The sequence below is a fragment of the Ixodes scapularis genome, unplaced genomic scaffold (genome assembly GCF_016920785.2).
Source record: "Ixodes scapularis isolate PalLabHiFi unplaced genomic scaffold, ASM1692078v2 PGA_scaffold30__3_contigs__length_599333, whole genome shotgun sequence".
In the NCBI taxonomy this organism is placed as follows: Eukaryota; Metazoa; Arthropoda; class Arachnida; order Ixodida; family Ixodidae; genus Ixodes; species Ixodes scapularis.
In genome coordinates, this window is record NW_024609858.1 from 252,447 (window position 1) to 277,773 (window position 25,327).

Genomic DNA, 25,327 nt, shown 5'->3' on the forward strand with positions numbered 1-25,327 from the left:
ATGCTGGGAGTTTTCGGAATTTCTGCTCTCGCTCATCTTCAGCTCCTGTCAAACCTATGCACGTGAACTCTTGTATTTGTAAAAAGGTCAGAAATAGACGCCACAACTGGCATCAGTGTGGAAAAATACAACTGGCAAGCTTGCAATTGCACGCGCCGCCCACACGAGCGACACGTGCTTGGCGCCCCAAAGATCCCAGTACGACGTCACGACTGCTCTGAGGTTTTTCGTGTTTTCTCGCGTCTAGTTACACCTTCGGGGAAAACGAAAGCGATATTCAGATTCACAGGACAAAAATACGCCAGAAGTCACCTATAGCTCGTTTTTTTGTCAAAAAGTGTTTCAGTTTCCCTTTAATTGTCAACATATTTCAAAGATTGTGCTTGTCTTTTGAGCTCCAATAGAGATACCATCAATTTAATAGCTAGTAAAGAATATGCATTACCGATGACCACCTTACACATCATGGCGTCCTTGAACCTTGACTTTCCTTGGTAGCCCAGAAGGGCCGGAGAACTGCTCCTGGACTTGCTTTGAGAACAGGCGTCCCACCATCTCTCGTACCACCTTCTGCAGGTTCTTGCTGTCTCCTAGAGACACGAGCTGCTCCTCCTAGAAAGACAAAATGTGTTCTCAATATGTCAATAAAGTTATTTATATGCAGATACAATGGTATGAACATGTCTCAAGTAAGAGAATGTGAATGCCCAGGTAAATGCAGCAAGCCACATTATACATGCATCAAAATGTTACAATATTTACTAGAGAGAGAATAAAAAATATTAGAATATATGGCATCTCTACCTGTCTCAGACGAAACCAGAAAGATTAAAATATTCCCCTCCATACTCCGCTAAATCTCATTAGTCAGTCAAATTCGTTGCAACGTTCAAATTGTGCAAACGTTTTGATGGATCCTCTTTGCCCATCAGCATCCACTCAGTAATTTTAATAATGTATGTGGTTCTCAAAACAGTGCATTCAAGACCCTGCGCATCTTGACTTTGTTAAAGCTTGGTCCAGCTGCCGGCTAGTCACCCTACAAATTTATCACCTATTTTACGACTTTAAGAAGACTGGAATTGAAAAAGGCATAAAAAGGCAGGAATTGACCAAAACCGTCATCATAGTTGCAAAAAATGGCAACAGCAGCACAGTATGAGTAGCTACCTTTCCATATTTTTGTTTAGTGCTGACTCAGTTGTGGCCCTGTAGGCCAATGAACCAACTTACTCAGCTCAAGCTCGCCTCGTGTAATAATCGCTTGTGCGACTACCGTATGCTATGCCTGGAGACACAGCTACGCATGCACTCACACCCCCTGAATAAAGTGGCGGATGCAATGACAGTTACTCTTTCACCTTGGAAAATTTGATTTCCTCTCATAGGGTGACCTTCGGTTAGGACTGGTTAACATCTCATTTTGGAAATGCACTACTAATGTAAAGTAAAGATGGAATTCATTAAGATTTATCTGGCAACCCTTTACAAATTTGTTTGGGCATACGCATATGGTGGGCACGCTCAAAAGCGATTTTATACCAGGCTAAAAGTTATTTTCAAGCATGTACCTTTACTTCTGTAGCAGATGCCGAAAGAACAAATGAATTTATTGCCCTAAATATTTAGATCTCTTGATTATAGCCTCAAGTGAGAACAGGAACAAAACCAAAAGAAGCCCAATATATACTACAGCATCTCGATCCTTCTGTCAAGCAAGCATTAAACACAAAAAGCACGCAGGCAGGTTTGTGTGTGCTCCGCACACATACTCACGGCGAGAGTTGTTGCAGGTGCGGAATTTAACTTCTAAGGATAAAACGGGCAGAAGTGTCGTAGCAAATCAGCATGATTTATGATTATTTGCAGGCCGACATATTGTAAGCACCCAAAGGCAAATATGTTGGGCGATTTTACTTCCCCCGTTGTGAAATGTTTTACTTAAAAATATTTCAAGAAGCGGCAGTTGAAAAAGACGTAAAATGCCGTTCAATGAGGATGCACATGAAGGCCTCTTGTCTACACGACCTTCGGGTGGAAAGAACTGTTCAAAAATGTAATGATGCACAAATATTTAATTTTTGGTGGCCACCGTCCATCATTTCTCCCTTCAGTAGCCTCTATGAAACGCAGTTTAACAATTGCAAAAAGTTTACGCAGGCTACTAAAGCTGACTTGCAAAACGTGCAACTGGCGTTGCGTCACCTTGACACAATTCTATCGCACGGTTCAGTTTAAGGGTACCCCTTACAATAAATAGCCTTCCATTGTGCATTGGCTGTGCATGCACTCTGCTGTTATAAATAACAGAAGGCCCGTAATGAAGGTAGGGCAACTTACTCATTTTTAATTTGCCACCGACCGTGCTTAAAACATAGTTTGGGTGGGCATCCATTTGAAATATTACGGTAAAAGGCTTCAGTCCACATTCCAACCCCATTTGCATAAATCTTCAGATAACCCAAGTTAAACCACAAAGTAAGAATCGCAGCCTTATGCCCGTCAATATTGTGAAAAAGAGGACACATAAATACCGGCAGTGTCCTGTTGGTGAAGTTCTTCAGCTGCGCTTCTGCAGCACTAAGCTGTGCCATGTTGCGGAGAGGCATCAGGAACAGCTCGGGTGGTTCAGGCCTGGCCAGTTCCTGGGGCATCGCCTGTTCCCCGGGCCTCGCCTGCTCTCCCTGGTGCTTGAAAGACACCACGTGCCTGAGCACCTGCCCAACAGACTTGCAGTTCCCTGTTCTGCTGCTGTAGGTGCCCAATCTGGATGTGCAGGTCTATCACGGCCTAAGCAGCTGAGCGCCGAAGGCTGCAAGATAACCAAAGCATAAGAAAGCATTATCCATTTTGCTGATCAACATTATGCACTGATGATGCGAAGAAACTTTTTCAGAAACTTGGGTTTCGGGAAGTTTCAGAAGAACACTTGAACCTTCAGGTGTTTCGGATGGTTTGGGTAGCTTTGGAACGGTTGCCAGACACAGCGAGTGTTTCAAATTTTTGTAAAAATTTAAGAGACATTATTATTTGTATGCAATATTTATAAATTTAATAAAAAAAAAATGTGTTAATCAAATAAACTTTCTGAAAAGGAGAAATAGCCCCAATTTTCAGAACTTCACAGTTTTGGCTTGTACGGTCAAAATGAATGCTTCCACAAGGTTTTATGATGTTTTTTGACAATCAAAGGAAATAACAATACTGATTTGTCGGCGACGCACGCAAGACGCGCTGCGCTTGGCTGCGATAAGCACCAGTTTAAAAATCTGATATATAGGTCCGTGCCTATTAGGCCTAGCTTGGTGCCTGTACCCTTGTTGGAACTGCCATTTTCTGGGCTTTCAGGACGGCCTTTTTTTTAAACTATCAACCGTCTAAGAATGGGAGAGAATCCCGTTAAGAACACTTGCCCTGGTATAGAAAACGAAATTGGCTGCAAGCGGCTGCTCTGTGGTCACATGATACCTCGCACCTAGGCATATGACGCTTTAGAATGAATTGGCACTTTCAAGTAAAGCACAGGTCATCAATTGCGCCCCTTGTTAAATAGCAGAAGTTCCCAATGCAACTTTTTTTTCTATCGTTTCACTCGCAGCATACAGCGTGTAACAGATGATCCACCTTTCTTCGGTTCTGGTAGCAGACGACGCAACGGCGTCTTGTTTCCCAGCAAATGACACTCTAGGGCAGACAAGCCCTCCCTCTTTACTCACGTTAGCAGGCGACGTGTCTGTTAAAGAAAGGTCAGCTCCCTCAGTACAAGCCTGCCGAGATCTCAATTTCACAAAACACCAAAATCGGGCCATTAGTACAACATTTCAAGGTACAAACAGAAGCTGCACAGCACGGCGCCGAAGCGAACTTGCTGCACCTAAAAACAAGCCTCTACGCTGTCCGTCGAACGTCTCCAGAGTAGGACAGCACCACGGCCGTTCTTGGCAGCATGCAATGCTTTCCCACAGCATTACGAGAAAGTTTTGTGCCCAGTAGCGTATTGAAGGACTCGGTCACTACTGTAAATGTGCATGTGTCACTACGAAGATTATGGAGCTAACTAAATTGAGCAACTGCACGCAAGCTAATCTGGTCAAGCATGCTAACAGAGGGCAGATCAAAAATGTGTGCTAGCACATTATCAGGACTTTAGGTGAAAAGGAACAGTACAAAATAATACTTACTGCATTTCTGCAAACTTGATGCTCTGAACGAAGGCCACCCAGGCAGCACACTTGCTTGGGCAAGCTGGGGCCAGGATTGGGCCTTGGTCGTAATAGACTGGACCGGGGCCGCCCAGTGAATTCGGTAAACTGCCAGCCTGGCACTTCGCTGCTATTTCTGGGCCCGTGAATTCCAAGGAACTGCCAGGGAAGCGCTTTCCTTGGCGTTCCTTGTTTTTCCGTGGTCCGAGCAGACCAATGTAGCCAGACGGCCGCCAGCGTTGAAGGTTCAGTGGCGCTTCATTGTATTGCCTGGCCCTAATATTTCTCGGACCTGCCAGGGAATGGATTTTCTTGGCGTTCCCTGTTTATTCTTGGTCCGAGCCGACCAATGTAGCCAGACGGCCGCCAGCGTTGAAGGTTCAGTGGCGCTTCATTGTATTGCCTGGCCCTAAAATTTCTCGGACCTGCCAGGGAATGGATTTTCTTGGCGTTCCCTGTTTTTTCTCGGTCCGAGCCGACCAAGCCGAAGCCGACCGAGCCGAGGCCGAGGTCCGAGCCGACCGAGCCGAGGCCTTCCTTGGTGTTCCTTGTTTTCACTTGGTCCGAGACAACCAGTGTAGATAGCCACCGATTGAGTACTTTATCAAGCAATAGCGCAAACAAGCGACGGAGATTTTTCACTGTCGCTCGTGGCGTCGCTCGGTTCTGGATCCGTAGTGGTCGCTTGCTCCCGTCGCATAAGTTTTGATTAGCGATGTTTTCTAGACATTCAGAATCCAACCGTCCAACGACGCACGAGCGACAGAAACCTCGATTTGGCAAGCAACGAAGGAGGGCGACGAGGACCCGCTGTCGGTCGATCAGTCGCTCGACGAGGCAAACAGCATGAAAGCGACGGGAGCAAGCGACCACCAAAGCGATGAGCGTTGTCTAGAAATCCAGAACCGAGCGACGCGACGAGCGTCCGTGGGAAATCTCCGTCGCTCGCTGAACCGCTTACAAGGGGTTCAGCCTTGACGCGTATGTACTTACTACACCGAGCCCATGGTCTCACCGCCACGACCGGCGCCAGTGGTCACCGGCACATGAGTCGAACTTCCCGTCCACTGAGCTCAGCCAGGCTCGGCGACCGCTGTCGGACACTCGGCACAGTGAACTCGAAGTGACCCGGGCCGGCGCACGGGCGAGGCTCGCGTCCCGACGCATGTAAGCGATTTCACGAGCGACAAGTGACGGCGACCCGCTTCGCTGTTGCTCGGTCAGTCGCGCGGCAAAGCAAACCGCATGAAAGCTCTGGCAGCGAGCGACCAAGGCGATGAGCTACGTTTTCTAGAGATCTAAAAACCGAACGACGCGACAAGCGACAGTGAAAAATCTCCGTCGCTCGTCGCTGACTCACGTAGCTTGTGCCGTCGCCCGTATCGTTGCTCGCAACTCGCATACATGCGATTCATGAATTGGACTGGCCACTACGCATCTGGTCTCAGGTGCTAATTGGAAGCTCTTACTTAGAAATCAACTTTGCAATATCAGACGTATACAAACATATAATTAAGAGCTTAAAGGTTGAAGATATTATATAGGTACAACTTGAAAAGAACTTTGTGAAGGCACAGACAGACGCAATGTTTTGCAACTTCAAACCTTCAAATTAAGTAATTAAGAAAGACATCCAGAAACTTAGGCTTCCAGAAGGTTCATTTTCCAAAGACGTACTGCTCACAGACAGTAGGAGAAATCGCAGAAGGCACTTGGCAAAGACCAATTGAAATTCAACCACTGCTACGAGAGCCACCGCAACAAGGACTGACTAATAATGACGTGCGGCAGAACGCAAACATACTTGACAACTTCATGCAGGGCAGTGAAATGAACATATGATGTGGAAATTTAGCCAATTCTCTGTTGCCAAAAAGTCAGTCATTGCCACAAAACAATACTTTGCTGCTGTATGAACACAACAAACTCATGCTTGTGTGAAAACATTTATTTCCACAGCCCCCAGACCAGTGCAACGCAACTCGCAACACTTTTCGCAAAAAAGGAGAAATGTCCAGCAGGAACTTCTTGCTTTAACCAAAAATCAAAGATAACTATTCCAAAGACTCGGTTCCATGCACCGCTCCGGTGCATGGAACTCAGTCTAGCAGTAATTATGAACAACGCCAGTTTGAGAAAAGTAGGCCGTCACTCATTATGTTCACGTTGCTTTTTCGTGATTACGTCTTCGGCCTTTCTTTCTTTCTGGCGGACATGTCCACCAGGAAGTTCTTGCCAGCCAAATGTTGCAGCCAAACAGGCCCAACACTCAGTTCCACACAGAGGAAAGAGGAGACAGCCACGTCCGCATGAAAGCAGCTTGCACACCCACACACTGATCAACAACCATGCATGCGTTGCCGGGAAAGAACTTCCAAGCAGCCGCCAACACAGCCGTCGACAGCCTCTATGACAGGTTTCAGCAAATGTCCGGCAGAAAGTTCTGGCCAGCCAAATGTCGCAGCCGAACAGGCCTAACACTCAGTTCCACGCACCAGTACGGACTCCAGAAAAGAGGAGACAGCCATGTCCGCAGAAAAGCAGCTTGTACCCCCACACACTGATCAACAACCACGCACGTGTTGCCGGGAGAGAACTTCCAAGCAGCCACCAAGACAGCCGACGACAGCCTCTACGACAGGTTTCAGCAAATGTCCGCCAGAAAGTTCCGGCCAGCCAAATGTCGCAGCCGAAGAGGCCGAACACTCAGTTCCACGCACCAGTACGGACTTGAGAAAAGAGGAGACAGCCATGTCCGCAGAAAAGCAGCTTGTACCCCCACACACTGATCAACAACCACGCACGCGTTGCCGGGAGAGAACTTCCAAGCAGCCACCAAGACAGCCGACGACAGCCTCTACGACAGGTTTCAGCAAATGTCCGGCAGAAAGTTCTGGCCAGCCGAATGTCTCAGCCGAACAGGCCGAACACTCAGTTCCACGCACCAGTACGGACTTGAGAAAAGAGGAGACAGCCATGTCCGCAGAAAAGCAGCTTGTACCCCCACACACTGATCAACAACCACGCACGCATTGCCGGGAGAGAACTTCCAAGCAGCCACCAAGACAGCCGACGACAGCCTCTACGACAGGTTTCAGCAAATGTCCGCCAGAAAGTTCCGGCCAGCCAAATGTCGCAGCCGAACAGGCCGAACACTCAGTTCCACGCACCAGTACGGACTTGAGAAAAGAGGAGACAGCCATGTCCGCAGAAAAGCAGCTTGTACCCCCACACACTGATCAACAACCACGCACGCGTTGCCGGGAGAGAACTTCCAAGCAGCCACCAAGACAGCCGACGACAGCCTCTACGACAGGTTTCAGCAAATGTCCGCCAGAAAGTTCCGGCCAGCCAAATGTCGCAGCCGAACAGGCCGAACACTCAGTTCCACGCACCAGTACGGACTTGAGAAAAGAGGAGACAGCCATGTCCGCAGAAAAGCAGCTTGTACCCCCACACACTGATCAACAACCACGCACGCGTTGCCGGGAGAGAACTTCCAAGCAGCCACCAAGACAGCCGACGACAGCCTCTACGACAGGTTTCAGCAAATGTCCGCCAGAAAGTTCCGGCCAGCCAAATGTCTCAGCCGAACAGGCCGAACACTCAGTTCCACGCACCAGTACGGACTTGAGAAAAGAGGAGACAGCCATGTCCGCAGAAAAGCAGCTTGTACCCCCACACACTGATCAACAACCACGCACGCGTTGCTGGGAAAGAACTTCCAAGCAGCCACCAAGACAGCCGACGACAGCCTCTACGACAGGTTTCAGCAAATGTCCGGCAGAAAGTTCTGGCCAGCCAAATGTCGCAGCCGAACAGGCCAAACACTCAGTTCCACGCACCAGTACGGACTCCAGAAAAGAGGAGACAGCCATGTCCACACGAAAGCAGCTTGCACCCCCACACACTGATCAGCAACAATGCACGCGTTGCTGGGAAAGAACTTCCAAGCAGCCACCAAGACAGCCGACGACAGCCTCTACGACAGGTTGCAGCAAATGTCCGGCAGAAAGTTCTGGCCAGCCAAATGTCGCAGCCGAACAGGCCAAACACTCAGTTCCACGCACCAGTACGGACTTGAGAAAAGAGGAGACAGCCATGTCCGCAGAAAAGCAGCTTGTACCCCCACACACTGATCAACAACCACGCACGCGTTGCCGGGAGAGAACTTCCAAGCAGCCACCAAGACAGCCGACGACAGCCTCTACGACAGGTTTCAGCAAATGTCCGGCAGAAAGTTCTGGCCAGCCAAATGTCGCAGCCGAACAGGCCAAACACTCAGTTCCACGCACCAGTACGGACTTGAGAAAAGAGGAGACAGCCATGTCCGCAGAAAAGCAGCTTGTACCCCCACACACTGATCAACAACCACGCACGCGTTGCCGGGAGAGAACTTCCAAGCAGCCACCAAGACAGCCGACGACAGCCTCTACGACAGGTTTCAGCAAATGTCCGGCAGAAAGTTCTGGCCAGCCAAATGTCGCAGCCGAACAGGCCAAACACTCAGTTCCACGCACCAGTACGGACTTGAGAAAAGAAGAGACAGCCATGTCCGCAGAAAAGCAGCTTGTACCCCCACACACTGATCAACAACCACGCACGCGTTGCTGGGAAAGAACTTCCAAGCAGCCACCAAGACAGCCGACGACAGCCTCTACGACAGGTTTCAGCAAATGTCCGGCAGAAAGTTCTGGCCAGCCAAATGTCGCAGCCGAACAGGCCGAACACTCAGTTCCACGCACCAGTACGGACTTGAGAAAAGAGGAGACAGCCATGTCCGCAGAAAAGCAGCTTGTACCCCCACACACTGATCAACAACCACGCACGCGTTGCTGGGAAAGAACTTCCAAGCAGCCACCAAGACAGCCGACGACAGCCTCTACGACAGGTTTCAGCAAATGTCCGGCAGAAAGTTCTGGCCAGCCAAATGTCGCAGCCGAACAGGCCGAACACTCAGTTCCACGCACCAGTACGGACTTGAGAAAAGAGGAGACAGCCATGTCCGCAGAAAAGCAGCTTGTACCCCCACACACTGATCAACAACCACGCACGCGTTGCTGGGAAAGAACTTCCAAGCAGCCACCAAGACAGCCGACGACAGCCTCTACGACAGGTTTTAGCAAATGTCCCGCAGAAAGTTCTGGCCAGCCAAATGTCGCAGCCGAACAGGCCGAACACTCAGTTCCACGCACCAGTACGGACTTGAGAAAAGAGGAGACAGCCATGTCCGCAGAAAAGCAGCTTGCACCCCCACACACTGATCAGCAACAATGCACGCGTTGCTGGGAAAGAACTTCCAAGCAGCCACCAAGACAGCCGACGACAGCCTCTACGACAGGTTTCAGCAAATGTCCGGCAGAAAGTTCTGGCCAGCCAAATGTCGCAGCCGAACAGGCCGAACACTCAGTTCCACGCACCAGTACGGACTTGAGAAAAGAGGAGACAGCCATGTCCGCAGAAAAGCAGCTTGCACCCCCACACACTGATCAGCAACAATGCACGCGTTGCTGGGAAAGAACTTCCAAGCAGCCACCAAGACAGCCGACGACAGCCTCTACGACAGGTTTCAGCAAATGTCCGGCAGAAAGTTCTGGCCAGCCAAATGTCGCAGCCGAACAGGCCAAACACTCAGTTCCACGCACCAGTACGGACTTGAGAAAAGAGGAGACAGCCATGTCCGCAGAAAAGCAGCTTGTACCCCCACACACTGATCAACAACCACGCACGCGTTGCTGGGAAAGAACTTCCAAGCAGCCACCAAGACAGCCGACGACAGCCTCTACGACAGGTTTCAGCAAATGTCCGGCAGAAAGTTCTGGCCAGCCAAATGTCGCAGCCGAACAGGCCGAACACTCAGTTCCACGCACCAGTACGGACTTGAGAAAAGAGGAGACAGCCATGTCCGCAGAAAAGCAGCTTGCACCCCCACACACTGATCAGCAACCACGCACGCGTTGCCGGGAGAGAACTTCCAAGCAGCCACCAAGACAGCCGACGACAGCCTCTACGACAGGTTTCAGCAAATGTCCGGCAGAAAGTTCTGGCCAGCCAAATGTCGCAGCCGAACAGGCCAAACACTCAGTTCCACGCACCAGTACGGACTTGAGAAAAGAAGAGACAGCCATGTCCGCAGAAAAGCAGCTTGCACCCCCACACACTGATCAGCAACAATGCACGCGTTGCTGGGAAAGAACTTCCAAGCAGCCACCAAGACAGCCGACGACAGCCTCTACGACAGGTTTCAGCAAATGTCCGGCAGAAAGTTCTGGCCAGCCAAATGTCGCAGCCGAACAGGCCAAACACTCAGTTCCACGCACCAGTACGGACTCCAGAAAAGAGGAGACAGCCATGTCCACACGAAAGCAGCTTGCACCCCCACACACTGATCAGCAACAATGCACGGGTTGCTGGGAAAGAACTTCCAAGCAGCCACCAAGACAGCCGACGACAGCCTCTACGACAGGTTTCAGCAAATGTCCGGCAGAAAGTTCTGGCCAGCCAAATGTCGCAGCCGAACAGGCCGAACACTCAGTTCCACGCACCAGTACGGACTTGAGAAAAGAGGAGACAGCCATGTCCGCAGAAAAGCAGCTTGCACCCCCACACACTGATCAGCAACAATGCACGCGTTGCTGGGAAAGAACTTCCAAGCAGCCACCAAGACAGCCGACGACAGCCTCTACGACAGGTTTCAGCAAATGTCCGGCAGAAAGTTCTGGCCAGCCAAATGTCGCAGCCGAACAGGCCAAACACTCAGTTCCACGCACCAGTACGGACTTGAGAAAAGAGGAGACAGTCATGTCCGCAGAAAAGCAGCTTGTACCCCCACACACTGATCAACAACCACGCACGCGTTGCCGGGAGAGAACTTCCAAGCAGCCACCAAGACAGCCGACGACAGCCTCTACGACAGGTTTCAGCAAATGTCCGGCAGAAAGTTCTGGCCAGCCAAATGTCGCAGCCGAACAGGCCAAACACTCAGTTCCACGCACCAGTACGGACTTGAGAAAAGAGGAGACAGCCATGTCCGCAGAAAAGCAGCTTGTACCCCCACACACTGATCAACAACCACGCACGCGTTGCCGGGAGAGAACTTCCAAGCAGCCACCAAGACAGCCGACGACAGCCTCTACGACAGGTTTCAGCAAATGTCCGGCAGAAAGTTCTGGCCAGCCAAATGTCGCAGCCGAACAGGCCAAACACTCAGTTCCACGCACCAGTACGGACTTGAGAAAAGAAGAGACAGCCATGTCCGCAGAAAAGCAGCTTGTACCCCCACACACTGATCAACAACCACGCACGCGTTGCTGGGAAAGAACTTCCAAGCAGCCACCAAGACAGCCGACGACAGCCTCTACGACAGGTTTCAGCAAATGTCCGGCAGAAAGTTCTGGCCAGCCAAATGTCGCAGCCGAACAGGCCGAACACTCAGTTCCACGCACCAGTACGGACTTGAGAAAAGAGGAGACAGCCATGTCCGCAGAAAAGCAGCTTGCACCCCCACACACTGATCAGCAACAATGCACGCGTTGCTGGGAAAGAACTTCCAAGCAGCCACCAAGACAGCCGACGACAGCCTCTACGACAGGTTTCAGCAAATGTCCGGCAGAGAGTTCTGGCCAGCCGAAAACAACAAACGAGGGAAAGATAAGGAGTTACTGCATATGGAGGAGTGGAAAGGCAACATGGCCGGACTTGGAGGGCAAAAGAAGACACTGTTGGGACCCATGAACATCTGAGATCTGCAATCTCTTGACTGTAGTGTCCTGGCCATCGGTTCTAAAAATGTCTAGGGCAGATGATTTCATCGGAACATCGAAAAAGTTCCTAGCATTTGTTAATGAAGCGACTTCGCACGTGCTTTGAGACACCTCTAAAACGATGACTGGGGATTTCCTGATCAGGTAGCAGTCTCCTTTGTTGATGGTGTGGGTGACTCGTTTTGCAACAGAGAAGCATGTTGCTCCCGCATGTTCAGAAAGCCTGCGGCTAACTTGCGCCAAAGGGTTGCTATGTGTTCGCAGCAGGGGCTTGAGTTTTCCGAGAAAACTCTCGAAAGGGAATGCACTAAATGCGTCAAGCGGTCCGTGGACAAGGCACTCCTCGGCAAGGTGGCTCAATGTGTGTACATTGTAGGTTAAAAACCGTGCTCCGTAAAGTCCTACGGTGCCATACTCCTGCACAAAAAAACGAAGCAGGTCTCTGGCATAGGCGTTATGCTCAACGTGGTGAGCTGGTGATGCAAGAATTCTTATGGCCACATGCAAAAAGAGAAAATGTTCGTACTGGTGATCTGGAAGCAGGCCCCTCAGAACAACAGGTCCAACATACAAGAGGAAGGTCCGGAATTCTGTTGCCTTCCACCGGTCGACCTCGTCCACACCTCTGGGCTTCCGTTGGAAGTGTCGGGGGAATACTTTGGCACACGACTTTAGTCTTCTGTTGAGTTTTTCTTTCTGCGTGGTCCTCAACGATCCACGCCCCCTAACCCACGTTTGAAGCAGGCGGCGCATCACACCTAGACACACTAGATGCATGTAGTCTAGGGGGAAAAGTGAAATTATATCATTTTTCAGCAGAGTGAACGGCGAGTCACCCACGTGGTGCAATGGGTCCTCTTGGTCACGAAATGACTTGTCAGTTCGTTTTGGTGCTTCAAGTTCCGGGAATGTCATCCTTCCCTCAATGTGCCGACCCTTCTGGCAGCACCTCTCACAGCCATGATACCCAGTATGGCCCTTGACCTTCTTAACAAAGCTCCTTGCAGGAGCATCGCATATGACGGCTGTTAAATGGACGGTTAGGCACGAACCTTTGTAAACGAAGCCGTTGGCTGTCATCTCTTGAATTTCCTTCAAGAAGGGGTCAAGAAAACTTGAGAGGTCTGGAGGCTTGCCGCTGTCGCAAAACATACTGACAACAAAAGGGGTGCTTTCACCACAGTTTGTCAGGCGACAAAGGATTGGCCAAAAGCCAATGTTTGAACTCTTATAAAGAGGGAGCCCATCAATGTTTGCTTGGAGGAGAAGCTCCTGTGGCACTGTTTTCCCTTGCAGGGCTTGCTCGATACCTTTCTTCAGCCCAAAATGAATAAAAGTTCCATCCTGCTCCAGCGGGGCCTTCCTCTCGGTGCCGAGAATAGTTCGGGCATCTTTAGGGACGTCGTGGCCGAGTCTCCTTAACGCAGCAGCGGTCTCATTCACTGCTTCATGTGTGAAGTTGAAACGACGCGCTAAGATAGCCAGTTCCTCCGTGGCCGTGCGCGGACAGTCTTCCGAGGTAGCTCCGCTGACCTCGAAACTTGCGTTGCATGGCTCGTCTTCAGATGCAAGCGCGTCTGCTGGGTCGCAGCCTGTCGCAGGGTCAGCTCCACTTCCGTCAGTTGTGCTGCTTCCACAAGAGCCGGGGCAAGGTTCGTCATCGCTTGAAGCGCTGCTTGTTGCGTCCCTTGAAGAGTCGCTTGAAGCGGCGTCGGCGGTGGACCTTCCGGCGGCGGCCGTAGCGTTTGCGGCCGCAATCCTACTTGCGATTTCATCAAATTCCTTTCGCAATGTTCGTGGCTTTTTCCACCTCGAACTCATGCTGATCAGCTTGGTGAGGGGAACAAACGAGTCAAGTAAATAAAAAGAAAAGCGGTCGCCCGTAAAATAAAAGGAGCGCAGGGCCTGCGTGGGCCTGCGGAAAAGACGAAGGGTCGGGGGCGCGGGAAGGCACCTGAAGGAAAGAGTTCAGAACATACAGTACTCGAGAGGCTAGGCCGCGAGCGGCTGACAACGAGGCATTGTAGTGAGCCACTGATCAGTGTAGTGAGCATCTGATCACGTATAGGTGCCTCCAACCGAGTAAAGCCAAGACAGAGCCACCACCAGCCACGAGTAGCCTGTGCCGCTGTAGCAGCTGTGCCGCTTATGCCCTTCTTGAGATTCCTCCTGAACGGTGACATCTGGGCACAACAGCTACAGAATTTTTCGTCGTTTTCCTATAGTAAAATTAAAGCTTCTGTCTTGCACATAATTTTACAAGAGCATGAGCAACTCAATGTCGAGCAAGCGGTGCTGCTCTATCGGGTGCTTACAGCGTCTACGTTAAAGAAGTGGTTTATTAAATCGGTCGTAATTCCATCGCTACGCAGCAGGGTCCTTCAACCCTGACTTTGGGCCTTGGGGTGGTTGGCCGTCCTGGCTACGCGGTCGCTCCAGTGCGAGCTTCCTACCTTCGATAGCAATCGGGCGTTTCGCGAGCCTCGAGCGTGAAAGAACTCCCTGCCGGTGTAGAAGTTGCTAGCGGGAGCACATGAAAATCACTTTTTTTTTTTTATTTATATTGTCTCACTTTCGTTAGAGGACGTGAGAATGAACCCCAAGTTGGAGCCACACGCTCGAGCCACCAGCTTTATCAGTATTGTACCGAGGTTGTACCTATGGCTGTACTATCAGTGAGTGGGGCACAAGCGAACGTGAGCACTTCGCTTGAAAAGATGCACCGATGACATGATTGTTTGCTTTATCACGTAAGCCAAAGGACCATGTTTTTCAGCCCAGGTAAATAAACTATAAATCACAGAAAGCTCAAACTCCACGAGAATGTACGCTAGCGGTTGGGATATAACGCGGAAGTTTGACAACATAACATTGCTTGGATCGGGTCACATAAGCCTAATATGTGGGCGCCAGCTGTGGCATCTATTTCCAGCGGGGGAAAAAAAAACTTCTCACCAAGAACGAAAACAATATTCTCTTTCATTGACAAGTTTTTTTGTTTTTGTTTTTTTTTTCTTTGATATGAGTCCCAAAATCGTCCGCAATGTCAAATTCTGTTTTTACGATATTAGGCTTAGGTGGACGTGTCGGCTCGTAGAGAAATTCATTTTCTCTGTCATTTTTTTTATTCAGATATCGTAAGGTTTTCAAACTTCCGCGTTCTATCCCAACCGCTTGCATCACATTCTCGTGAAGTTTGAGCTTTTCGCGGTGAATATTTAATTTATCCAGGCCGAAAAACACTGTTCTTGTTTCTCGGGTGCTCCCTTACAAGTTCCAAAAACAGTGGCCTGTGACCACTCCTGGCAAAACCTCAAAACAGTGAGCTTTGCCTCAATAAAAACACAATAACAATAGACTATAGCACGTTCGTAGTCAAAAATGCTCCCAGCCGTCTTAAAACCCGAGACCGTGAGCTTTGTGAACTTAGTGAACCACCAAACTCCACATAAGGCTATTTGTCTCTCGTTACAAAAGCCTGAGTTTGTCATATGGGTGAGGCTTGAGCGCAGGATCCCTGGGCTTTGTTTAAGCAGAATGGCTGCCATGTGCTAAAGTGTGCTAACCTATGACAATACAATCCGCTGGGTACCTCAGCAGTTCTAATTTCAGCTGTGATACATCTTCGGTTTCTCTCAATAAAATGGCATCAAAGCAGTGCCATTGAGCATAGAAGATCTCGAATCCCAGACAGGAACTCACCGGACAATTAAGCTCACCGGATAGACGCTCCCCCCACCTCTTCCCACTTTGTAGATCGAACGCTGCAGAGGAGGCGACCTCCCCTCCACCATTCGCTCCACTAAAGAGGAAAGGGGTGGGAGGAGCTTCCGCTTCGTTCTTGACCTGTCACCGGCTATAGGCTCATCACTCCAACATTGTTGTAGTTCTTTCGATGAATATTTTTTACATGAACGGGCCGCTTCAACAAGTTTCCCGTTCGACTAATTCGCCTAGTGCGAACTGTCTTATTCGATGAATTGTCCGTCTACCAGTTGTCTGTCGGCGAATGGGCTTTTGACGAATGGTCCTAGACCCTGCCTCTTATGGGCTTTTGACGAATGGTCCTAGACCCTGCCTCTTATGCCCAGTTTTGACAGTCATGTTCAGTGCTATTGAAATGACTGCAATGGTAGAGGCGTTGGTTCGCCGTTGAGAATAAAGTAGCTTCGTGAAGTAATCACGAGTCATATGGTTGTCCAGGTTGCCTCAATCGACGTTCGCTGCGCTATGCCCGCAACCGACGCAAATGTCTGAACTAGTAGCAAGACCTGCATTCACCAGTGAAATGTGCAAAACAATATTTTTGTTTCACGCCCCTCGATGTGTTCGCGTTTGAATTTGATCAATTCAAACGTTGCGTTGTGCTTGTTAACAACAGGGGTGGATCCAGAACTCCCTTTTTTTTTTGGGGGGGGGGGGGGCAAAAAATTTGTAAGGATACTATTCTCCCATTCTTTCGTCTGCGCACCGGGGGGGTTCAACTAGGTAAAATTGCCTTCCTAGATGAGGGGAAAGGGGAGGGGGGAGTAGACTGTCTGGGGGGTGGCCGGCCCCGTCGCCCCCCCCCCCCCCCCCCCCTGGGTCCGCCCCTGGTTAACGCGGCCACCAGATGCTAGGCAGCTCGCACGGTGCGAGCGGTGCGAGAAAACAATGCTCGCCCACTAATCAACGACACCTAATATTTTTTTGTTTTTTGCCAGATGGCGCGAGTTATCGCCCAACGCAATTTACGATTGTTTCCCTACATCCCTAGGTCCCTTTTCTCCCTCGGTTTCCGTGATTCTACAGGTCTGTCCCCGTGCCTCCCGAGTCTTCTTCCGAGCACGACGTACCGCACCCAGCAGCGCATTTTCTTTGTTTAATATTATTTAGATTTCGTAGATTACGTTAGTTTTTATATAGATTATTTCGTTTTGTGTAATTGTATTCTTCATCTGTGTCCCCGTGTTTCCTTCCGAGCACGAGGTTCCGTATTGAGCGACTTTTCTTTGGTTCGTATTATTTAAGTTTCGTAAATTTAGGTCTCCTTTCGGGCCCGAGGTTTTGCACTGAGCAGCTTTTCTTTGTTTTGTATTTAGATTTCGTAGATTTAGGTTTTTTTTTTTAGTACTATCGACTATCGTTTTTGTAACGATTATTTCGTGTTGTGTCCCCGTGTCTTCTGAGCACGAGGTTCCGTAGTGAGCAGGTTTTTATTTTTGTATTTAGATTTCTTAGATTTAGGGATTTATTTTTTTAGTACTTTCGTTTTTCGTATCGAATATTTCGAGCGGTGTAATTGTCTTTTTGCTGCAACGACGCAACAAGCTCAACGTCGACGATGTCCTGGCAGCCCGGGTAAGTGACCCCTTTATTACTTGACTTTCGAGCACGGCTGAAGTTTTAATGCGGAACTATGTGATTGGGCGTACTGACAGAGCAGAGAGCACAAGAGTTTGTCGAAGTGTGATTGAGACGGCGCAGTGTGTGCGTCACCGCGTTCCGTGCATCTTCGTCTCTTGAGCGCACAACGATGTTGCTGCTCGAGCGACGCTCGTTGAGAAGCTCGCGCGCTCAGTTATCCCGCTATTACTCGTGAAGTACCGTACGCTCGAGCTCCGCTTTGCTAGGGGGAGCTCGTGCCGTCATTTTGAAGCATGGGTTGGGCACGCTATCTCTGGGCACGCTACCTGAAAGCGTACGGTCTACCAAAACACCCTAAAGCCTGGTTCAGACAGTTGCGTTTGACTGCGTTTGACTGCGTTGCGGCAGCGAGAAACCAGGACATCCCTGCTGCTTATATCGCGTGCTAAGATGATTCCTTGAATTGGAATCCACGCTTCATACGAAGCACAGATGTGCCGGTGACTCGCTTTCCGTTCTCGACGCAACGCAGTCAAACGCACTCAAACGCAAGTGTCTGAACCGCCCTTAAGGCCCGCTTCACCGCTCATTCACACTGAAAGCGGATCCGCGTTCGCAAAGCGGTTGCGAACGCGGTTGTATAAAGATGCAGTACAATTGCACGCGCACTCAATGACATCAAGTGCGCGTGCTATTTCGCCCAGTGCGCGTGCAATTTCGCCCAGCAACTTTACGTCGCAACACCAGCAGCACGGACCTCCCGCATTCGCACGCAGCAGCCGAATTGCTACGACTTGCCATCATCATCAGGAAATTTTATTTTCCTTGCACTATTTAGACGCACAGTTACATGCTAAAAACATGTTTTTATATCTTTAAATTGCGTTAAAAATACAAACTCATCTTTCTGAAACAGTTCATTTCCAAAAGCGATTAATTTCAAACCAGAACCAAGTCTTCAGTTATCATAAAAAAAAAAAAACAAATTGGGTTACGGGGATATTTATTCACCGCATTCGGTGGGAGTTAGTACCACGAGGGCGCCACAGTATTTGGTGCCCCAGTAGACTTCCTGTAGTGTATTTATTTCTTCAGTAACACACAGCGATCGGAAAATAAGATTTTCCTTCGGAGAGGTACCTGTAATAGGTTTGTAAGAACCTACGCGCTTTGTAGAACGTAGTACAAATAACAAAAGGATGTGTGGCAAGAGGAAAACCGGAAGCGCGCAGGGGTCCGCCGATAGTGGGCGGCAGCGAGCTTGTTTGCAAACAAACATTGGTGAATACAGCCTGTAGTTGGTCAGCAATTTAAAGTTGCGACAAGTCACTTGCTGTAGATGAGCAATTTAGCCAGTGCTGTACACCGCTAGCGTGGGGTCTTTAACGTGCACCACGCAGTAGTGATACACGACCGCACGCTGGTACGATGCTCATCGAAATCGAAATGGGCAGGGGTGGGGCTCGAACCCAGGATCCCTGGATTCTGCAGCGTGAGCTTTCGCTCCACGCGCGTCGAGCTGGGTGTGCGCTTTAGCCCACTCGTTACAGGGGCCGAACCCGATTTCAGCAATTCGTGTCGATCTAGGGAAAGCTATGAAACAACCCGCCAGCAACCCCGAAAGTGCTTGAAAAGTTGCCCCGTCTGAAGCGGGCTGAATGGGTAGTATCCGTACAGTTGTCAGCCTAAATAAATATTAAGAATAAGTTTTGCATGCTCCGAAGTGGTAAGTTAGCGCGAAGATGTGACTCTGTAATGCCCTACTTGGTCGCACTGTTCAGTGCTTGGTGCTCTGATCAGTGCTGATCAGTACACTTATCACCAGTAGACAATGCTTGGTCGCTGCAGCATGAGTGCGGCCACCGAAAGCTTTGTATTTGCCATCTTGTGCCCACAGGAAGTCAGCCTTTTGAGCATTAGGCTAGATGGCATCCGTGCTGGAAAACACATTCTTGTTTGCCATCATTCGACAAAAAATTTTCTAAAACCCTGTGGTTACTATGTTATCTTCAAGAGCATGTGGACAGTTTTACGAAAGTGCAGCATTGCAGGAAAAAGGCAGAACTCGTCAAATGCAAGTCTCATGACATGATCAGAGGACATGCCTTGGCACGCCGAAATGCTGCGTCCTTGCCTTCGCACGCTTGGACACTGATAAAAAGTAGACGTCGTGTGAATGTGTTAACCATTCGGGAAGGTTTTGAAGGTGTGTCGCTTTTTACATGTCTTTGCCGCATACATATCACTCGCAGATCTCTGGATAGTCCAGCAGTTCTGTTTGGTTGCACTATGAGTGGTTGCTATCATGCGCTATCGGCAGTGTTTAAAATGTACTCGTATGGATCCGAATTACTCATGTCACCTGAAAACAGAGCAGCACAGTTATGTATGGGTTACAAATCACATTGACGCTTTTGAGCTATGCTATCAGGGGTGTCGGAAGTGGGAGATGGGGGAATCGAGAAAGATAAATTTCTATTCCCTTCCACAGATTTGGTTGCTAGAAATGTCCCGGAGGAAAAGAACGATCTTCTCCGCCGCTGTGTTCTGTCGGCACAAAATCAACTAATTGCTGGCCCACGAGTGCTGCAAGTTACAAATACAGTCTTCAGAGTAAAGTAAAACGCTGCTTCAGAGGCACATAAATCTTCATACACGACAGACCTTCAGCATCATCTACACGATTTCAATGCTTGTTCAGTATGCCCAAGTGTGCAAGGGTGGAGATGCAGCACTTCAGCATTCCAAGGCATGTTCTTTGATCCCGCCGCAAGACATGCATTCAATGAGTTGTGACTTTTTTATGCCGTGCTATGTTTTCATAAAGATTTCTATGTGTTCTCAAAGGCACCTATAACCAAGTACACAAGGAAAAAAAAAAAAATTCAGCGAATGATTGCTATTAAGTCGAAAACGTGTCTTTTAGCACACTGCCGCCCAGCCTCTTAAAGGGATACTACAACGAAATTTCGGCGCTTATTTCTTGGTCTATTCGTGTTCAAGGGAGCAGTATCACATCAGACGCACCAATCTCTTGTTGAAAAAGACACAAAAGGAATTTGAAAACGAGTTAAACGATTAGCAAAGAGCACCCGGTGGCTGCTGCTAACGCCTCCCCGAGAATATATTTTGTGTGTCCCAAAATGCCGCTATTGTTCCTCTACAAGATTATAGAAGATTAACCCGTCACTCAAAATTCGTATAAAAGCAGCCGCCTCCGTGGCTGGAACGTCTAGGACATCTTCTCGATGTCAGCCTTGACGCAGCTTTGCTCATCTCGAGACAAACTACGTCACGATTGCGGCGGAGGCCATGTGCTCTCCGCTGGCTGCTCTCCGAGCACTTGCCAGAGTGGGCCGTTTATAACGAAAAACACAGCCATCAGGCTCAAAATACAGACGTTTTATTGTCATTTACGGATATTGTGGATCATATTCAGCCTATTTGTGAACACGACGGGTATATTTCAAATTTCGTTGAAGTATCCCTTTAAAACGCTTTAACTGGTCAACATCCCGTTGGTACATGATGGCCGTCTGGTGGCTGCATTCGCGGAGTGGAGAAACGTGATCTAACAATTGTCATAGAGATCAGTAAATTAATGCATTTTTTTTAATATCAAATAGCAAACTTAATTTAATCGTAAGTTACAACAAAAATATGAAACTCTTCTCTTTTTTTGGGTCAGTATGCACACCTTTTTGTGTGAATTTAGGAAAAAAACAAAAACATTTGTGACATTTCATTTAACAGGCATAGGTAAGAAAAGAAATCTGATTTTTCTCTCATTTTTTTTCCCCAATAAAATGCTCTGATTGCCGGCCCTCAGGAACTCTATCTCATTCTTAGTCGCTTTGTTAAACCCAAGGTACATTGTGCAGTATTTAAAAATAAATAGTGCGGCACACCACGAACTCGGTGTGCCACTTACACGGGCTTGCACTTGAGCCCGTGCATTGCGAGCGCTTGCCCGTGATCATAGGTCAGTCATGCTCAAACCTTTGACGGAGTCGGACGTCTTTCATTATTGGCGGGTCTGCTGGGCCGCAGAAACCGTCCATCTTCAGTTCCACGCGAGTGAGCCCTCATCAACTTATTCCGTGTCCTCTTAGGCCCATCCTCCCTTTCTCAGCAGCACGGCCCTAATCTTGAATTATTACCCACTGCTAATCAGCTGTGGCTTTGCCTTGCAGTAACGAAAATGTTATATTCATTACAGAAAGGAAAACCGCCCTTTTTGTGCGGTTGAGTTTGTCGGGGATGACAGCGTGGCCGCTGTTCCGACGGCCTGGCTCGATGCTGACAAGACGATGTGTTCTTGGCCAAAAAACGTTCCACCGGCATCAGTGATAAAACTGGCCCAGTCTCAGGCCCCACCTGGGAATGAAGAGGAGTGGCCCCTCCACCCTGTGCGGGTGTTCTCCTATTGCAGTAAGTGGTGTTTGTATGATATCCTCGTGGCTTCAAGTTGTGAAATCTTTGCACATACCTAGGGGCATTAGTCATTGATATGATCATGTAGTATATCTAAAGGTAAACAATGTTTAGATTTGGACTGAGAGTGTAGTTTGCACATACAGGGATGCCTCGTTAATATGGACACCTCCGTTCCTTCCTAAGATTGTCCATAATGTAAGCTGGCCACATTAATAAGACAAAGGTTTATCTAGTATTTACCCAATTCGATCCCGAAAACTTTGTCTATATATATACACAAATTCAGCTCTGTTATGTCATGGTGCGGTGGTGGTGCGTCAGGCACACTTCCGGTCTGGGGCTGTGGGTGGAAGTCACCATGCAAGGCGTGCATGCCTGTGTTGTTTTAGAAGAAACCAGGCAAAAACTTGCCTTCTCGTCAAAATGCAGCAACTGAGGCTGTACCAAAACAGTTGCGAAAGGTTTGAAGATCAATATTCATGAGTTTTCTGCCTGCTTGGTTCATCCAAAAACATGGACAGGGCTAGTGAAAAGGAAAACCAGATGGCATTGGACCACGATTGCTTGTACAGAAAGCACTTTGAGTTGAATTCGCGGATACTTATGGCCATCGAATTCATTTGTTTTGTTCCAACATGAATGTGAAAAAAACGGCCAAGTTGTTTGGACCACCCGCGGACTATGTTTAGTGTGTCTTCAAGTTCGGACGGCTGCCTGATCGTTCAAACCGTTGTCTGCTCTTCCAAACGTTCCTGCTCGTTCAAACGACAGCGGCCCGTAGCGAAAACATTGACCTGGTAATTGCAATATGGAGTAAGCGCAGGCCTTCAAAAGACCTTTAATTTTGAAGGTTGGTCAAGGTAAGCAGGCTCAGTGTAAACAGTAGATACAAGATGTTGATAATTGTTACTAGTTGCCATCACCGACTTGTTATGTCTCATTCACTTGGACTGATTCTGCTTGCAATTTTTCGTATCAACGTCAACCATCTCCGCTACAGTTCATGCTTTTGCAGCTGGAGCGACATAATGACTGAAAATAGCAAGCAGAATCTCATCCTGCGAATCAGGCTTTAGCGTCCATTCTGCGGCGTCTACGCGGAATGAATCGCCACATGCAGTGAAACAAGCCTAGTTAATTTTGCTTAGGCTGCTAAAGTAGTCTGACTCTGCCAGGAGGATATAGAAGCAAAAATTGCAACATAGAATAGAGCATGGGGACACACATCGACGCCAAAAACGTAGCATTCCAATGGTTTGTTGACAGACGACGGCAAGCTTGTATTGATCATATCATGTCGTATTGCACCTGAGACTGCGGTGGAAGAAATCGGAAGAACTTTCAGTAGAAGGAACAGACACAGAGAACGTCTCAATCAGAGAGAACGTCTCAAACAGACACAGAGAACGTTCCTTCTACTGAAAGTTCTTCCGATTTCTTCCACCGCAGTCTCAGGTGCAATACGACATGATTAGCTACCACCAGCTCACGTGCTCTCTCACCGTCTTTTCACTAATTGATCATATGACTGCTTTGAGTAATTTTCACTAATTGATCATATGACTGCTGATTCCAGTCTACGTCCGGCAGTAAGACCAGGGACTACGTCCCTGGTCTTACTGCCGGACGTAGACTGGAATCCTCGTCCAGCACCAGAGCCTTCACAGCCCGACAAACCCGCAGACACGATCAAAGATGACGTCTCAGACAGGTCAGACAACCAGAGAGCCATTCGGGAGTGACCAAGAATCCCCCATTTATTGGTGCTACCATAAATATAGACAGATGAAACAAATCATATGACTTGTGATAACAGAAAGGAAAGAGTAGCTCGGAGCATTATCACAATGACATGAAAGATGCAGCACTTGATCTGTTTCAGTGCTCGATCTCACTGTGATGACTGCGAAATGCTAGTGCAGGTGCTTTGATTATTTTAGATGGTGTTGAGCTAGCCCATCGAACCTGACAGCAGCATCAGAAACTTGACTGGTAATGAAATGCGAGCTCTCTGGGAGTATGATTGCAATTGAAATTTCATAGTCAAAAATATGTATCATGTGGCAATAGAGCAGAGCTTTTACGTGCACGTTTTCCCTCACAGTTGCCATAGCACTGTCAGCAGCCAGTGTAGGAAACGAGCGTGAGCCTGGAGTATCTCTGTTCTTCAAAAAGCCGTAGTCTTGCACTGCACACGCACGAAAGGGAGCGTAGCACTTGCTAGGTTGCCATGTCTGTATTGAGTGACACACATTTACATGTTCCGCCTTATAGGTCTTATGAAAACCCGTTAACACACAGATGCATTTGACTAGGACCGACTGAGACAAGACTGATTTTTTAAGCTTCTTGCGAAGGCCTATGACCAGCAGTCTAGCAATGGCAGCCGGTCGTAGGCAGTCGCAAGAGGCTAAAAGCTGATCGTGTCTCATTCATTCGTAGTCAAATGCAAGTGCGTGAATGGGGCTTTACATACAATGGACAGATTTGAAGCTCGCAAGCAGCAGCTAAAGTTGCTTCGGCTGCTCCTAGTGCACGCCATTTCAAAGTTGCACTCGCCCTACAAATGAAAGTGTCACCTTATGCGGCGAAAACCTGAGTGAGAGGAGAAGACGAGGTTGGATGGGGATGTCAAAACGCTGAACTCTGGTTGGAATGATTGATGCGTAGGTCTAAAGCTAGCTATCTTTGTCTCAACTGCACTCGTCGAACACATCAGAATGGGAATGCCAGCGTCCGGCATTGGGCTTTCAAATTCAAACACGTTTGATGAGTGCAGTGGAGATAAAAACAGCTAGCTTTATTTCTACCACTAATCATTCCAACCAGAGTTCGGTGTTCCGACGTCCCTGTGAGCTCTCGTCTTATTCTCTCAGTCATTTTCTCAACACATAAACCCCAATACACTACTAAGTGCTTCAGTCATGGGTGTTTATTCTCTCGGCATTGCTGCTTTTTGAGCCAAAGTTAATTTTGCTCTGTGTAGATGTTTGTGGAATCGCGACAACTGATTGTGCAGCTGCAGATGTTTTGCATTTCTTCTGACCATGACTGCATATGGGGCCTTTGCATTAAATTTCAGAATGATGCAAGCAACAGTGCGCTTCTCATGCTAGCAGCAGACACCACACTGTGCTGTACATAAAAAAAAAAGTATTTGAAGCCTTTACAAATGCTGATCTTGAAAGAGTGCTGCTATCAGGCATTGCCCCCAAATGCCGGTTTCCCGGCAGAACACTACAATAATATATCCTTTTGGTATTGTAAGCTGTGAAAGGAACCATATCTAGAAAATTGTAAATTGGTTTTAGTGATTTTTTGCTCTGTTATGGGTTGGCATTGCAGTATTGTAAACCAGGTTTTGCACGAGCTAAATAATTAGTGGGTCTGTATCAATTTGCTTTCTCTTAAAGAAACATACAAGAAGGCCAAAAGGAAGGCCACCGAGGGGCTGGAGAACTCGTGCTTGGAAAGCACAGATGTCGGGGAGCCCGATGATGGAGGTATGTTGATCATAGCAATTTAACATTTTCAGCAGAAGAAATGGTTCTTTGTTTAACCTAATTTTATTCTGATAAT

At 48.4% G+C, this 25,327-nt stretch overlaps 1 protein-coding gene across 1 annotated transcript; it reads right to left on the reverse strand.

Annotated features, from left to right (window-relative positions):
• Positions 1–11,757: 11,757 nt before the first annotated feature.
• On the reverse strand, positions 11,758–13,117 carry LOC120837139. Its single transcript, XM_040499460.2, has one exon. The coding sequence runs from the start codon at positions 13,115–13,117 to the stop codon at positions 11,861–11,863; it is 1,257 nt and encodes a 418-aa protein (XP_040355394.1). The 3' UTR covers positions 11,758–11,860.
• Between the last annotated feature and the right edge of the window lie 12,210 nt (positions 13,118–25,327).